This window comes from Pelodiscus sinensis, chromosome 9 (assembly GCF_052426305.1).
Source record: "Pelodiscus sinensis isolate ZL-2025 chromosome 9, ASM5242630v1, whole genome shotgun sequence".
Taxonomy (NCBI): domain Eukaryota; kingdom Metazoa; phylum Chordata; order Testudines; family Trionychidae; genus Pelodiscus; species Pelodiscus sinensis.
The window spans coordinates 4700513-4715643 of NC_143060.1; the positions used below are offsets into that span (position 1 = coordinate 4700513).

General features: G+C 58.9%; 1 protein-coding gene across 3 annotated transcripts in view; it reads right to left on the reverse strand.

The window, feature by feature from the left end:
- Positions 1–15131, reverse strand: part of PIK3R3 (phosphoinositide-3-kinase regulatory subunit 3) — a 295637-nt gene that overhangs the window by 156511 nt on the left and 123995 nt on the right. For all 3 annotated transcript variants that reach the window (XR_012905836.2, XM_075935898.2, XM_075935896.2), the window contains one exon: positions 12851–12982. Coding sequence is in view for 2 of the 3 variants with exons in the window: in XM_075935898.2 (XP_075792013.2) it covers positions 12851–12982 (132 nt within the window). In the remaining variant the exon portion in view is untranslated. The remainder of the gene's footprint in view (positions 1–12850; positions 12983–15131) is intronic.

A 15131-nucleotide genomic window follows, 5' to 3' on the forward strand; every position in this document is an offset into this window, starting at 1 on the left:
GCTGGGCAGGATCCCCAATCCGGACCGACCTTGGCTGTCCCCTCTCCCCGCCCTGCCCTGCCGCTCTGTAAGCCCCCCGGCTCACCCCCGCCTGCAGCTCCATCACAGCCCCTGCAATGCAGAGACCGGCCCATGTGTCATAGATCCCGTACTGCTTGGCAAGGAAGGCGATTCTCCCCTCGCTCAAGTGGTACAGAGCCCCGGCGGTGGGAGCCACACTTGAGGCTGCCTACAGGCCAAAGCGCCCCTCCTCAGCCCCCCCCCGGAGCCCACACTCCTCATATGAGGTTGGGTCACGGCATCAACAACTTTCTTCAACTGGGAAAAAAAAGTTTGGAAAGCTCTGGCGCTGTGCGGGACTCGTTTCCTCTGCGGCTGGGGAGGGCCAGGGACACAGGGTCACCGGCTGCGCAGATGCAGGCTGGGCTGGGCTCAAGGGACACCGAGAGGCAGCGTGCTGATGAAGACAGACTAACGAGCCAGCCTCCTTCCTCCAACGCCTTTAAATAGCTACCGCGCCTGCGGGGTGTCTGAGGGGATTCTGCCAGACGGGCCTCTGCTCTCCCGCCCCCACCACGGAGTCACAGCTCTATGCGGCCTCACTCGGCCCAGACCCATCTCCCCTGCCCAGCGCTCGGTTTTCCAGATGCTCCCGGGACTCTTAATTGTGCTGGCTGGGCTTCTGTGAGCCTACGGCAAGCAGCCAGATGCCGTGGGCAGAACTGGGGACTCGGTGCCTTTTAGCCCAGATGTCTCCATCCAGACTCAAACCCACCTCCACAGGTCAGCGGGGGGGTGTCCAATAGGCCCAGCTGGGAGGACACGTCTGAGCTGTGAGGTGCAACGGGGACGGCTGTCTTCTCGGCCAAAACATGAAGCACAGCACTGTGGATGGCAACACTGCAGAGTTTTTTTGGAAAAAACGTCACTTCCGTCCACACTGCAATCATGTTCTTTTGAAAAAAAATCGAAAGAACAAAGGGGGTTTTCTGCCATTGGTGAACCGTTTTCTACGAGGAAGAACCCTTTTCCCGACAGAGCTCTTCCAGAAAAAGGTGCGTGTGGATGGGGAAGAGGGACTTCTTTCGCAAGAAGAGGAAAGAACACAGGGCACCCCTTATCCCTCTGGGCCCAACCGGTTTTGGCCCACCCAACCTGGGACTAGAACCCACAACCCCATTTTTCCCAGGCTCCCACTCTGTCCATAGCAATCACAGCTGACATGCAAGAGAGCCTCCATTCAGCGTGGATGCTCTCTTTTGAAAAAGCAGATCACTTTTTCGATGCGCTTTTGCTGTGCGGATGCTCTTTCGGAAGACGTTTTTTTCGGAAGATCTCTTCCGGAAAAGCTTCTTCCGAAAGAAGCCTGCAGTCTAGACAGTCCAAAAAGCAAGAGCTCTGTAGCACGAGCGAGAAGGCTCCCTGGGGAGGGACTGGAACGACTCGTCTCTTCTGTGCATCAACGCAATGCACCCCCCAGCAGGTTTATAGTGCAGCAACGCAGGCAAAAAGAGGCATGCACCCCTAAGAGCAGGGCCCCCCAAGGGGCAGCACAGGCCGAAGGAGCCCCTGTTCCCGCAGTGCTCAGAACATGGTCTTCGGAGCACCAGTTGTTGGAAGAACCGAACACCCGTGGGACCATTTTTCCGTAGAAGAGGGGATCCTTTCTAGCCCCACGTTCGAGCAAGTCTTCAGTGTCCCCACGCTGCTTCATGACTCACCCACGCCCCCGTGGGACGTTCTGGGACCTCCTGGCAGGCCTCTCCCACCCAGGCAGAAACTCCGCTTCCTGTGTCCAGTAGGGATTACCAGTGTGCCAGGACGCTGCCCCGTCCCGCAGACTTCCCAGCTGGGTCTGGCCAGAGGTTTGCCCTCAAAGGACCACAACCATCGGAGAGGGGAAAAGCCCGGGAGACCATCCAGTGTTTGGGCCAGTCACAAGCAATGGGATTTGCCATGGAATTTCTTTTACCCCCCTAATTCTTCCCAACAGTCTAAGGCAGGGGTGGGGAACCTCGGGCCGGATGTGGCCCTCAGTTTGCCTGGATCCGACCCCCGAGGCTCAGGGAGCCTGCGCTGGCACTCCATGGGGCTGGAGCACACAAAATCTACTAGGGCGGGCCCCCCAGGCTCTGGGGCATGAGGGGAATGTGGGGACGGTCGATCTCCTTCTCGGTTGGAGGCCACATGGGTGAGGGTTGGGTTTATTTGGTTTCTCACTTGTATGCGGCCCCTGATTGATTTTTCTGTGGGTCAGTGGCCCCCGACACAATGGCCCCCGGCCCGGTCTAAGGGAAGGTGGCCTTTCCGGTCCCTCGTTTCGCAGCTCCAGGCTAGGTTCTGGAAACGGACTTGAGTTTGGTTGGCCAGTTTTCGGATCTGTCCGAGCTGGGGGTGGGGTCCGAGCACCTGTGGACAGACACATCCTCGCTCCGTGACAGCTAGCGCCAGGTGCCTGTGCACACAGGGCATCGCACCCCCGGCTCCTTCGGATTGGACGGCACATGGCAAAATGAACTTCCTGCCGAAGGAAGAGCGTTAAGAGGCAGCCAACGCGCCCGTGGCTTTCGCCTCCCTTCCCGGCCTCGGCCTGCTCCTGGCCTCGTGGAATGAACAAAGCTCATTTCTGTGCAACTCTCAGAATGCAGGGGGAAAGCCGGCTCCCCTTTGAAGTGGCTTAACGAGCAGGCACACTAATTGCTTTCTAATTGAGTTTTTACTCTGGGAAAGGAGGCAGGCTTTGATTTCCTCCCTGGAGTGCGGGACGGGACCCTGCAATGCCCTGCCACACTCCCTGTGGGCCGTTCGGGGAGCCGGCCGACCTGGCCGATTTCTCCCGGGGGCGGCTCTGGCGGGAGTTGTGTCTGCCCAGGCTGTGTGTGTGTGTGTGGGGGGGGTGCGGAGCAGAAGGCGAGTTGTGCAGGGAAAGGGACGGTGGGAGGAGCTGGTCAGGGTCAGCGCTGAGCTCCAGTGAGTCTCGGGGACCAGCTGTAATAGCGCGGGCAGCACGTCCGAGTGCCCCTCGGCACCCAGCCCCGGTGAGGCCTTGTAGGGCCCTGTGCCGGGCCAGAGCTCCCGGTAGGGTGGCCAGGTGTCTGGATTTGAACCGCACAGTCCAGTATTGGAGCTTTCTGGTCAGGAAACAAACTGAGAAAATAGAAATGAGACAATAGAACTGTCCGGTATTTTCTAAATCCGATGGGATGTCGATTGTGACGTCATGTCAAGTGTGTCCGGTATTTTGGTGAAACCATCTGGCAGCTCTAGCTCCTGGGTCACTGCACCGCGTCAGCCCCACCCCCCGCACACGGGGCAAGGAGGAATCTCCCTGCCTCTGACACACAGGACCTATGGAGACACTTGGGGGGCGGAAATGATGGTTTCATAGAAACAAAGGGTGATTCACACGTCTAAAGGCAGCCACAGTTTTCAGTCTGGCCAATCATCCGTCCCGGCCATACCCATCTATACCCATCTATACCCGTCATCTGCACCCGGCCATACCCATCTATACCCATATATACCCGTCATCTGCACCCGGCCATACCCATCTATACCCATATATACCCGTTATCTGCACCCGGCCATACCCATCTATACCCATATATACCCGTTATCTGCACCCGGCCATACCCATCTATACCCATATATACCCGTCATCTGCACCCAGCCATACCCATCTATACCCATATATACCCATTATCTGCACCCGGCCATACCCATCTATACCCATATATACCCGTCATCTGCACCCGGCCATACCCATCTATACCCATATATACCCGTTATCTGCACCCGGCCATACCTATCTATACCCGTAATCTGCCCCCGTCTATCCGCCCCTGTCCATACCCACCCATATGCCCCCCATATATACCCATCATCCCCCCATATATACACAACCAGCCACCCCATATATACCCGTCATCTGCCCCTCTCCCCGCACCATCCACCCTATATCTATCTATCCACCCTGTATATATCCATCCATCCATGCATCTCTCTCTCTCCAGCAGTCCCTGTGGGCGAGTGAGGTGACTCTGCCTTGTCATGCTGCAGCGCGAGTGAGCCCAGCAAGGCAGCGTGGGGCCAGTCGGCGCAGGATTGGGCCCTTCAGGTCTAAGGCTTAACTCTGCCAATGGCTTTGCCGGAGCAAAGCCTGTGATGCTGCTGGGTGCCAGGGTGTGCCCGGGCAGAGACCCTGGCTGGGTCTGTCCTTCCCTAACTCAGCCTCTGCTCCAGGGTCGAGAAGGACCGCACTGTGCTGAGCCGTCTGCCGAGAGCTCCCTTCTACAAACGCTTGCAGAGTCAGCCCTGAGAAACGCCTTCCCTAGAGCTGCCAAGCTGCCTAGACAGACGGGGCAGATAAGATTCAGACCCACTTGTTCCAAAAGCACAGCCTCCCACCACTTGACCTAAAGGAGAATCATCCGTCATCATTAGCCATATAGGGCGTATGAAACACAGTTCTGAATGTAGCAACTAGTCAGCAGCAGTGCACTGACCTGTCAGCCACTTGCATCATCTAGAGATAATCTTCCCCACCATCCTGCTGCTTTGCTACTTAATCCCAGGGCTCATTAAAAACAAACGAAAACCTAGCCGAACTAAGGGTCATATTGTCTCTGAACCTGCCCTGACCCGAAGGAGAATCTTCAGTCATTATTAGCCATATAGGGCTTATGAAACACAGCTCTGAACGTAGCAACTAATCCGCAGCAGTGCACAGACACGTCAGCCACTTGCATCATTAAGCTATAATGCCCTGCCCCCCACAACCCGCTGCTCTGCTGCTTAACCCCAGGGCTCAGTAAAAACATATGAAAACTTAGCCCAAATGAGCGTCATTTTAGTTCCGAACCTGCTCCACTTTAAGCTTTGGCAAAGGCCTGTGGCACAGCGCCCCCTAGCTGCCGAGCCACCGTGCCTGGAGCACCTAGGCTATCTTCGGAGGCAAACATGGTTCCAAGGACCTGAGCCTGGGGGAGCCCTGAGCCTGGGGCTCTCAGCTGCCTGTTCGTAATCCAGCCCCAGGCTGGCTCCGTGGTGGGGGACCTCAGGAGAGGCGGGAGGGGTGCAGACGGTGGCGACATGGCTGCAGGAAGCTTTGCTCCTGGACGGGGATCGCAGGGCCCCCGGGCATCGCCCTGTGCCTCTCCCAACACCATGTTCCAACTGCGTGGGCCAAGTTACCTCCCCTGCCAAAGGCTCAGCCATCCAGGGAACCGGCGGTGGCAGCTGTTCTAGCCAGAGGGAAATCCCCTGGCCGGGAGGCAGTTCCCGCGTGACCCGGGCTGACCCCGCTGCGGTGAGAGCGGGCGAGAGACGGCTGGAGCTGGCTTGTGCATTCACCGAAGGGGGTCGGGGGCAGACCAGGACTTTCCCAGGATGCACTCTGCAGGGCTGGGCCTTTTCTACTGTCAGGACACAGCCCCCTTCCTGAGCCGTGGTAAGAGCTGGAGCTGCCATGCACAGACCAGTGGCCAAACGGATCCAAGTAGCCAGGCAGGCGCGGGGTGCAGGAGATGGGCCGAAAGCAGCTATCCACCCTCTGAACTCGCTAGAAGACGGGTCCTCGCTCGAAATAACGCTGCCGGCGTGCACATCCCCTGCCGTCCCCAGAGCACCGTACAGAGACGGCTCCGCATCCTGGGGGCCCTTTCTCCCGGCAGACGGGCAAGCAGAGTCGTGGCAAAGGGAGGTGACTCCTGCCCTATTGCATGGTCAGTCGGTGGCAGAACCGGGGCTCCTTCCAAAGAGACGGATTTTCAGAGCCAGCGGGAGCTAGAGGTTCCCGGCACGGCTGAGATTTGGGCCACGTCTCCTGGTGTCAGGCCGCTCATAATCCAGGTACTATCGCCGCTCTCTGGAAGGTGAGCCACAGGCCTGGCTCCCCTTTGGCCAAGCAGGGACAGGAGGGGGCTGCATTGCAGCTGTGGTGGATTATATCAGTAACCCTGCTGTCTCCTAACCCCACCGCCTCACTCGCACGCTGCCCATTGAGATGAAGAAGCTCCAAGTAAAGCAAAGGCCAACAAGAGGCCTGATCCGGCCCCCGGGCCTGATCTAACCTCTCTGTGGTCAGCGGGAATCTTTCCTCTGAATCAGCTATGGCAGAATAAAATAAGCGAGAACGAGCCGGAGCGGGACCTGGCGCTAAACCAGGGGTGGACAATCATTTCTACAGAGGGGCCACTTCTCGAATTTTAGAATGTGGTTGTGGGTTGGGCTCCTGGAAGGGGCGGGGCTTCAAATGAAAGGGGCGGCACCCCAGGCAAAAAGGGGCAGTTCCCTCAAGGTCTTGATTGGTCTGGGGGCAAGGGAGCGGCAGGGCTGGCCGGGGGCCGGATCTTCCCCACCCCTGCGCTAAACACGCCCCACTGCCCCAGCACGGCCAGGCTGGGATGGGAGCACGTTCCGCCCAGCCCGATTGCTCCAGGAGCTGGGAGCTCCAATCTCGCACGGTGCTGAGGTCTATAAAAGGTCCATTTGGACTGGGATCCTCCGAGGAGTCCGGGCGGGGAAGCAATAGCCACAGGAAATGGACGCCTTCCAGGGGCTGTTGTGGTGGTTTGACAGCTGAGTCATGGAGGTTTGAGGTTGGGGGCGGGGGGGATCCCAGGAGAATTGTGGCTGGTTGGCCCCACGCCATTGTGGGGGGAGCCCTGGAACTGGCAGGCATGTGTCTCATTTGCCCAGAGAGCGTTTTAGCTGATGCAACAGCCGGACAAAGAGACAGTCGGCGGAGGGGTAAAAAACCAAAGCGCGGCGTTTCGTGCTGCAAAGGGCCTGGTTGCAAGCCGAGATCGGCGCTCGTTAAGAGCGAATTCCATCCGGTCTCGTTCATCCCCGTGACCTGTAGCCAAATGAGTTCCCCACAACCATCTCCTCGCTGGGATTTCTGGTCCTTCCTAGGCGAGCCAAACGCATGATTTAAAGAGGTGCTAATCCCACGGGAGGTGGGAGTGTTTTATTCCTTGAGACGGGAAGGGCTCGGACAGTTGTAACAACAGAGGGGGAATCTTCTTTCAAGCCTTGGGCCCCGAAGAAGGAAGCGGGAGCCAAGTTTTGAAGGGACGTCGATAGTTAACCGTTTGGGGGACTGCGTGGCCGGGCGCCTGCCTTGCGGAGATGCTGGGCTCGAAGGAGGAAGGAAAGCAAGCGCCTGTGGATCGGAGAAACAACAGGAACCGGTGCCCCCGTGGGTTTGCCCTGCCGGTCCCTGCGTGATGCTACGGCCCCCCTGCGCTGTGGAAGGCGCGGCATTAATTGCTGGAGGGGAACACATCAAGTTGCTCCGGAGTGACCCCTTCTGGACAGCTGATGAACTACAGGACGGGACTGTCACACACACGGCTGAGCGGGTGGAGAGTGCCAAGTGGCCAGTGAGGATGCTCAGGGCACATGCAGAGGCAGCGTGGGGCAGTGGTTAGCGTGCAGGCTGAAGAGAGGGGCTGGATTCTCTGCTCAGCTGCAGCCTCCCAGCACATCTCCGGGCAAGTCACGTACTCTCTCCGAGCCTCAGTTTCCCCCTCTATACCATGCAGCTCACAGCCCTGCCCTGACTCCCAGGGACGTGTGCTCATGTGCTGTGGGGGACAGGGGACAGATCAGTGCTCTGCTTATGCCGAAATAAGTCCCCCCATAGGGCAGCACTAGGCCAGTGTAGGAATTCGATCCACCTGGCTACCTCGCTTGGGGAGGTGCCTCTGTAGATGGGAGACCCGCTCCTGCCATCGTAGGTAATGTCTATGCCAGGAAAAGGTGATAATTTTTAGTGGGGGGGGCACTTCACCAATTTAGGCCCGGATTCATAAAGGTGCATCACACCCATTTCAACGGGAGGTAGGCACTGAAGTCCCTTTGAGACTCGGGGCCCAGGGCCACTGGCGCAAGCTTTCTAGCGGTAACCCCAGCAGCGCAAGTGCCAGGAGATGCTCTCCGACCCGCCGTCACAGGTCAACAAGAAACAGAGCTGCCAGAGAAACCAGACATCAGGAGGAAACTGAGGCACAGGCGAGTGGCAGAGCTGGCAATAAGACCCCAGGTCTCCCGAGGCCCCGTGCGGTACCCACTAGGCGACGCTGCCTCCCCTACAGAACCGCGGTGTTTGCCCCTTGGTTTTTAAGTCTTTGCTTGTTAACTCTGCTAATGCAGGCCCACTTGCTCATCCGCACGCAGCACTCGCAGGCGTGACGTGTGGGCGATGGGAAAGCGCGCCGACGCCATGCTGCCAGCACCAGAGAGCTGCCACGGGATCCCCTGCCAAGCTTTCTAGTTTTCCCACTGTGGGCGCAGGGTCAGGTCCCTTTCAAGCTGGGTGGGTTATGTGAGCTCCTCAACACCCCAAACCGGGGGGGGAAGGTGTTCAGAGGGAGGCTGGAAGTTGACAAGGTGCCGTTGTGAAGCTGCCAAGCCTGACCCTTTGGTTATGAGTGCATGAAATGCTACTGCTGGGCAAGGCCACGCCAGCCACCTGATCCTTGGAGATTAAAGCCCCCTCCAAAGGATCCCTTGGAAATACCCGAGAGTATCCGCTTCTCTGGGCCGGGACGGGGCTTCCCCATCCCTTTGGGAAGCAGCCAGTGCATTTGGGACAGAAACGAGATCTGCCCCGCCGACAGCTAGCCAGCCAGCTCTGACCACGCCCGGGTTCCATGCGAACGGTCCGGGCTTTGGAAGGACTGACGAACCCGAGCGGCAAACAAGGGTGAAATCCTAACACGGCTACACTAGGGTCAACCCCAGTGAATTATGGGATGGCGCTCCACCTCGTCCTGCCTGACGTAAAAATCAGCAGGGCTTGCACCCTGAGCCACGAGGCAACCAATATCCCCCCACTGCCCCAAGCCGCCCATTCCCCGCGACCCACCATCCCCTGAGGCTGAACGCCAGAGGAAGTCCTGCCTCGCGTGATCTGACGGTAGCTTTAGTGGCCTCCGAGTGGCTCCTTGACTCTAGGGAAGCCCTTAGGGCCTGTCAGAAAGTGTCCACTGTCCAGGCAACGGAGTAGACGCCAGAGAAGATGCAGAGCTGCGTCTCAGCGGGGGGCTAGAGGGAATCAGCGGTTCTCAGATGAGGGGGGAGGCGTGGGAAAGTGCCCAGGGAGGAGTGAGCTACGTGCTTTTTTGAAAGGGCCCTGTCAGCGCCGGGTGACTGGGGCTTGTGCAGAAAGGCCAAGAATACCCGGGAGGTGGGAATACATGGGACTGCCACAGCCCCCACCCTGAGCTTGGCCTGTTCCCTCCTGCCCCCAAATCCCTCGCTAGGAAGCAGCCTGGTTCACGCTGCCCTTCCCTCACCCCTCGCCTGGAGCCAGCCCTGGGGTAGCGGCAGCAGCACAGACATCAGGAGGGCAAAGGGCTGCTGAGCCGCCTGGTGTCTGGCATGGACAAGGGCCCTCCAGTTCTGAGCCCGGACCCTTTCTTTCAGCATTCGAGGCAACAGCACCTGTGCTGCTGTCGAGGGACTAGAGCAGTGGGCCTCAACCTTTTGGGGCTATGGGGCGCCCGGGCGCGGGACCGCACACATGCCTGGGGGCGGGGCTGCGCCCGTGCCTGGGGGAAGGGCCACCCATACACCGCATACCCGGTGCCAGCGCCACCCATGCACTGCACTCCCGGGGCCGGTGCCTCTCCTGTGCCGCACGCCCAGGGGTGGGGCTGCCCATATGCCACGCAGCCGGGGCCGGCACCAATCCTGTGCCGCGCGCCCAGGAGCGAGGACACCCATATACTGTGTGCCCGGGGCCGGAACAGCCCATGCGCTGCATAACCGGAGCCAGCACAGCCCATGCACCGCATGCCCAGGGGCAGGGCTGCCCATGTGCTGCACGCCCGGGGCTGGCGCCACCCCTGTGCTGCGCGCCCGTGGGCGGGACAGCCCAGATCACTCGGCGGGCACACAGAAATGGCCCGGCGGGCGCCATGGTGCCCGCGGGCACCACGTTGGGGACCACAGGACTAGAGAGAATACAAGGTTTGCATGGTGGTACATGGCGAAAGCTTATGGCAGTTTCCAATCTGTTTCTGTGATTCCTGGCAGGGCAGATCAGCCTAGAACCTACCTCCTGTCTTTAGTGCAGGGTGAATAGCCCAGCCGTGGCCTGGCTTTGCCACGGGGCACCGTTACTTAGGAGACAGAGTGAATTTTGGCCAGGGTGGGATTAGAACTCAGAACCCCAGCAAAGGGTAAGGCGCTCGCCCAGCCGCGTGTCACCCCGGGGGGATGAGAGAAAGGCCCCAACCCAGAACCTGAGCGCTGCTGAGGCGTCGCTCCTGCCCCTGCAACGGGACGGACTGGGACGTGCCGCCTCAGCTCCTCCCCAGGCCTCCTGCTCTGTGTCCCACTGGATTCGTTTCTTCGGGGTGCGTACACCCCGGCGAAGATACGGGAGATGCCGCCTCCGACGCGAGGCCTGAGGGAGGGCGTGCTGGGATTCCGCCAGGGGGATTTTCAAGGACCGTCGGGCTTCCCGGTAGCCGCGGGAGACGGGCCCGGCGGATGTGGTTTCACGTCTCCCCCCCGGGCAGGGTTGAGCGGCGTGGCGGGAACTCGTGGGGCTGGCTCGGTGTACGGCTGCGTCCGGTCCGAGGAAGGAGCGCTCCGCCGCGGGGGCACTGGGAAATACCTCAGGCCTGGCGCGCAGAGAGCTTGTTATGATTCATGCCGTGGGAGAGGATTATGGAGGAATCCTTCCCCTGCCTGCCGCAGACGCACAGCCCGGATTCCTCAGTGCACACGGCTCGGCCGGGCTGGGGGAGAACCGGGGGCTCCCTCCGCCATGGGGCGGCTGCGCCGATCCGGTCCTGGCTGGCTGTGTGCGCTTGTCTCCCTTCAGGCTGGGCTGAGGGCAGGGGTGGGGAACCTTAGGCCTGGGGGCCGGATGCAGACCCTGGCTTGCCTGGATCTGCCCCCCGAGGCTCAGAGCTCCCCCCGGCATTGGTGAACTCACTCTGGTGCCTCAGCTCCCCCTCTGTGGGGCCGGAGCACCCAAAATCGACTCGCCTGGGCCCCCCCAGGCTCTGGTGTGGAAGGGGAATGTGGGGAGGGCCTTTCTGCTCCTCAGTTGGGGTCCGCACCCCCGAGCCGTGTGCGCCGAGGAATGCATGAGCCAGGCTGTGCTTCTGAGGGCTGGGTCCGCACCCCCGGTCTGGGGACTCCAAGGGCCTGCTGCCTCCCCACTGCCGGGAGAGCTCCCAGACGGGGGATTCTTAGTGGGAAACATCACTGGGTTCGGTCCCCCCCTCGAGCCTGCAGACTCAGTACCAGTCCTCTCAGCGCACGGCCTACGCGACCCCGGCACCCTGCCGGCGCTGGCTCGCCAGCGGGGATAACGCGCCCCTCTCCATCAGCAGCCCTGCCCCGCTGGAGAGCACGGCGCCCACCCGCGACTCTCCCGCAGCGGGCACGGGCCCCGCCATCAGCCCCCAAGGGGTCTGTGCCCCCCGCCATGGGACGACAGGATCCCCTGGAGTCTGAGGAGCCTAAGCCTTCTGGGGAACGATTCCCCGGCCAGTGAGCTGAGCCTCACAGGCCCCCCACGGCTCTCGCCTTTGCTCCACCCCCGATGCCGCCTCGCCTGTGTTCTGCAGCTCAGGGCTCCCCCCAACATTGGGCCAACCCCCCTCCATCGCCTCGCTGTGGGGCTGGAGCACACAAATCGCCCAGGCTCTGGTGCGCAAGGGGAACGCGAGGAGGGTCTTTCTCCTTGTCAGTCGGGGGCCACTTCAAGGAGGGTTTTTTTTTTATTTTTTGTTTTTTGCTTCTCACCTGTGCGCGGCCCCCGACTGATTTTTCTGTGGGTCAGCGGCCCCCAGCCCGAACGAGGCTCCCCGCCCCCGCACTAGCCCCTTTCCCAGAGCGGCTGCAATGAGGATGGGCGTTCACGCGGGATGGAGGAACACGTCCTTAACGTTTCGCCAGCCGGCCCCTGCCCGTCGCGGCCGTCTCCCGTGGCCATCCCAGTGATGGATCTGGCAGGGCCCTGGAGAGGGGTGCGCGCCCCCGCCCGCGGGTCGAAAGGTCGCCGGCGGCAGGACACATGACGGATGGGGCTGGGAGGGGAGGCCGGGATGTTGCTTTTAACAGTGATCGATTTCTTAACCTTGCCCTAGCACCGGGTGGAGGTTTCCAGGCGCCCCATCCATCCCGGGAGGTTGGAAGGGTCATCGCCCATCGCGGCTTGAAGAGATTATTATGGGCTGGAAGACAGGAAAGGGGCGGGGAGATCCGTTCTGCTCATTTCGAGAGTCAGCTGCTAATAGGAAGCCACGGATCAAGCAGCACAGAGCAGCCGGAGGGCTGAGGCAGTAACCAGGAATGGGACGGTGGCTGGGTTTGGGAGTTGGAAGGTCGGGGTTCAAGCTTTACCTGGGCAAGTCACCTGGTTTCTGGGCGCTTCCTTTGAAAGAGGGAAATGCTGCACCCTTTCGGTCAGTCTCATTTCCTAGGACTGTAGCATCTCTAGGGTAAGGAGTGTCTACTGGGGCACTGCATATAGGGGGTTCCGATCCCCAACGGGCCTCTCGCTCTGCTGCTGAGGGTGGGTAACATCCAGACACCGAAATGCTTGCAAAGCCGCCCTGGCACCTCATCCCTGTCCGCTATCAGGGCTAAGCAAGATCCAATTCAATTTGCCGGGCCCATCATCAGGCTGTTTGGAGGGAGCCCTCCAGAGCTCTGGTTCCAGCTGCGGACCCCGTCGATCACTCCAGCTCTGGCTCTATCAGCAGCAGCAGCAACGGTTTACGAGGCGCAGTGACGTGCCAGGTTACCAAGCCTTCCCGGGAGGAAGCCCCCTGGGAGAACCGCCCCTCACGCAACCCGGCAAAGCAAATGGGGTGATTACCTTGAGCCGTGTGGACTAAGTCGCTGTAGATCGCCGGGGGGATCACAGGGCACGGGAGCTCATGGAGGTACCACTTCAGGGCCTCGGCCAACGTCTGCCCATCAAACTGGGCCATGTCGACAGCTGCTGCATCTGGAAGGGGAAGAAACACGTCACTCTCATCGGTCAGTTACAGACGGGCTGAGGGAAAATCTTCACTGTCCGGAGGGATCTGAAACTGACCGGTCCTCCGAAGTTACCATTTCTGCCGCATCAGACGCAACACTCGTACTCACATCTGGCCTCCGCTAAAGCATCCGACTGTGCTTGGCTATCCCCATCGAGTCCTTTGTCTCATCCATTGGCTGGGTGAAATCCTGCCTCCATTCTCCTCAAGGCCAAAACTCCCGCTGGCCTCACTGGGCTAGCCCGTCTCCTGCTATGTCTGGTCTGTTTACACTGCGGCAGGGCAGTTCACATACTATATATCTGTACAGTCCCTAGCATGAGGCAGTGGGGACTTACAACAGCGGTGGGCAAAAACTACAGTCCAAGGGACACAGGCAGCTTATTGGGGTTCTATGCGTGGCCTGGGAGACATTTTGTTTCCCTTTGCCCACACGCAGGTATAACTGCTCCTAGGCGGATTTGAACCTGGGAAGCTTAGTGTAGGAGCCTCTACAGCTTGAGCTAAAAGCCAGCTAGTGCTCAGCTTAGGCTGCAGTGCTCCCTTGCTCTTATCTCTGGCTGTAAGTGGTCTAAGTGCCCCTCCATAGGCCAGTGAACCACACTGAGGCTATATCTACACTGCAGAGTTTTTGTGCAAAAACTCATGGAGTGTCCACAATGCAAACACGTTTTTGCGCAAGAAAATGTACAGCAGATTGTCAGAAGAGAGGGCTTTTTGCGCGAGATATATTCCTCCTTCTACAAGGAATAAGTCTTTTTGCGCAAGATCTCCTGTGCAAAACGATGTGTGTGGACGGCAAACGGGTTTCTTGCGCAAAAACAGCCTATCGGAAAAAGCACGGGTGCTCTGGTGGCCATTCTGTGATCGGCCATCACAGCTTTCTTGTGCAAGATCGTCCGTGCAGTGTGCACATGCTCTTGTGCACGAACTTTTTGCAGAAGATCTCGTCTGCAAAAAGGTTCTTGCACAAGAAGCCTGCAGTGTAGACGTAGACTAGGTATGAGGGTTACTCAGGGTTACCAGATTCTGTGGGTTTCTATCCACACGGGGTTTTTTTCCCTACTGGTATGACCAAAATGACACACATGTAAAGCAAAGGCACGTGAAGTGAGGGGCAGGCTGATGACTCACACCATTGTGGGAGCCGGGCGCTCTCTCTGCAGCCAATCACAGCGCTGCCACGGTTCAATGGGGGGGGGAATAGTGAGCAAAACTGCCCTGCCGCGAGAGACCGTCTCGGTTACAACAATCTTGCGGAGATGCAGGAGGGCCACTCATACAGCCCACTTTCTAGCCTCGGTTGCCCACAGCTGACCTACAATAATGCTCTGGAAGAGAAGGTTGGTTTTCAATAGTCATGAAAACCAATTCACAGCAAACCAAACCAAACCCATCCCCAAAAGCCGATTCCTCCGCCTCGGAGAGAAGTCTATGATCTGCCTCAAAATAAACACCGGCAAATAGAAGAGACACACGTCACAACCCACAGGGGCATCCAATTGTAATCCTAGGATCCCCAAACTTGCCCCTTGGAGAAGAAAACCAGCTGCTGAAAACCAAAAGCAGAAAAACCAAGCTCATCAAAATGCTTCATTTTGACCAAACGCAAATGTTTTGGGCTGGACAATTTCCAATTCAGCATGTGTAAAACACCTGGGTGTTACCTGCTGAATACTCGCTGAAAGGGAAGCTTTGAACTGAGCGGCTCAGAAAAATCCTCCTTTGCATTGATTTGTGCTTTGGACCTTAACCATAGAGACGTCGCCCCAAATCGCTTTACACATGACACCTCCAGGAATCACGGAAACGCAGCTGCCTCTGGAGTGGGGCACGGCGGAGTCGGAATGCGCAAAGTAACACGACAAGGACGTGACGGGCGCCATATCTAGTAGGAAGCACAGTGGAGGCAGAAAGGTGCTGACATTTGTCTGGGATGCTGGTGTCAGGACTGGGATAAGCCCAATGAAGTCAGAGCAGCCTTCACAGCAGCGCTATGCATGGACATTGCTTTACCGCTTGTGAGGAAAGAGCAACCAAAAAGCAAACCCCGACGAGGCAGGAGGCAGGAAAACCGAGCTCATCAAAATGCTTCGTTTTGACCAAACTCTTGTC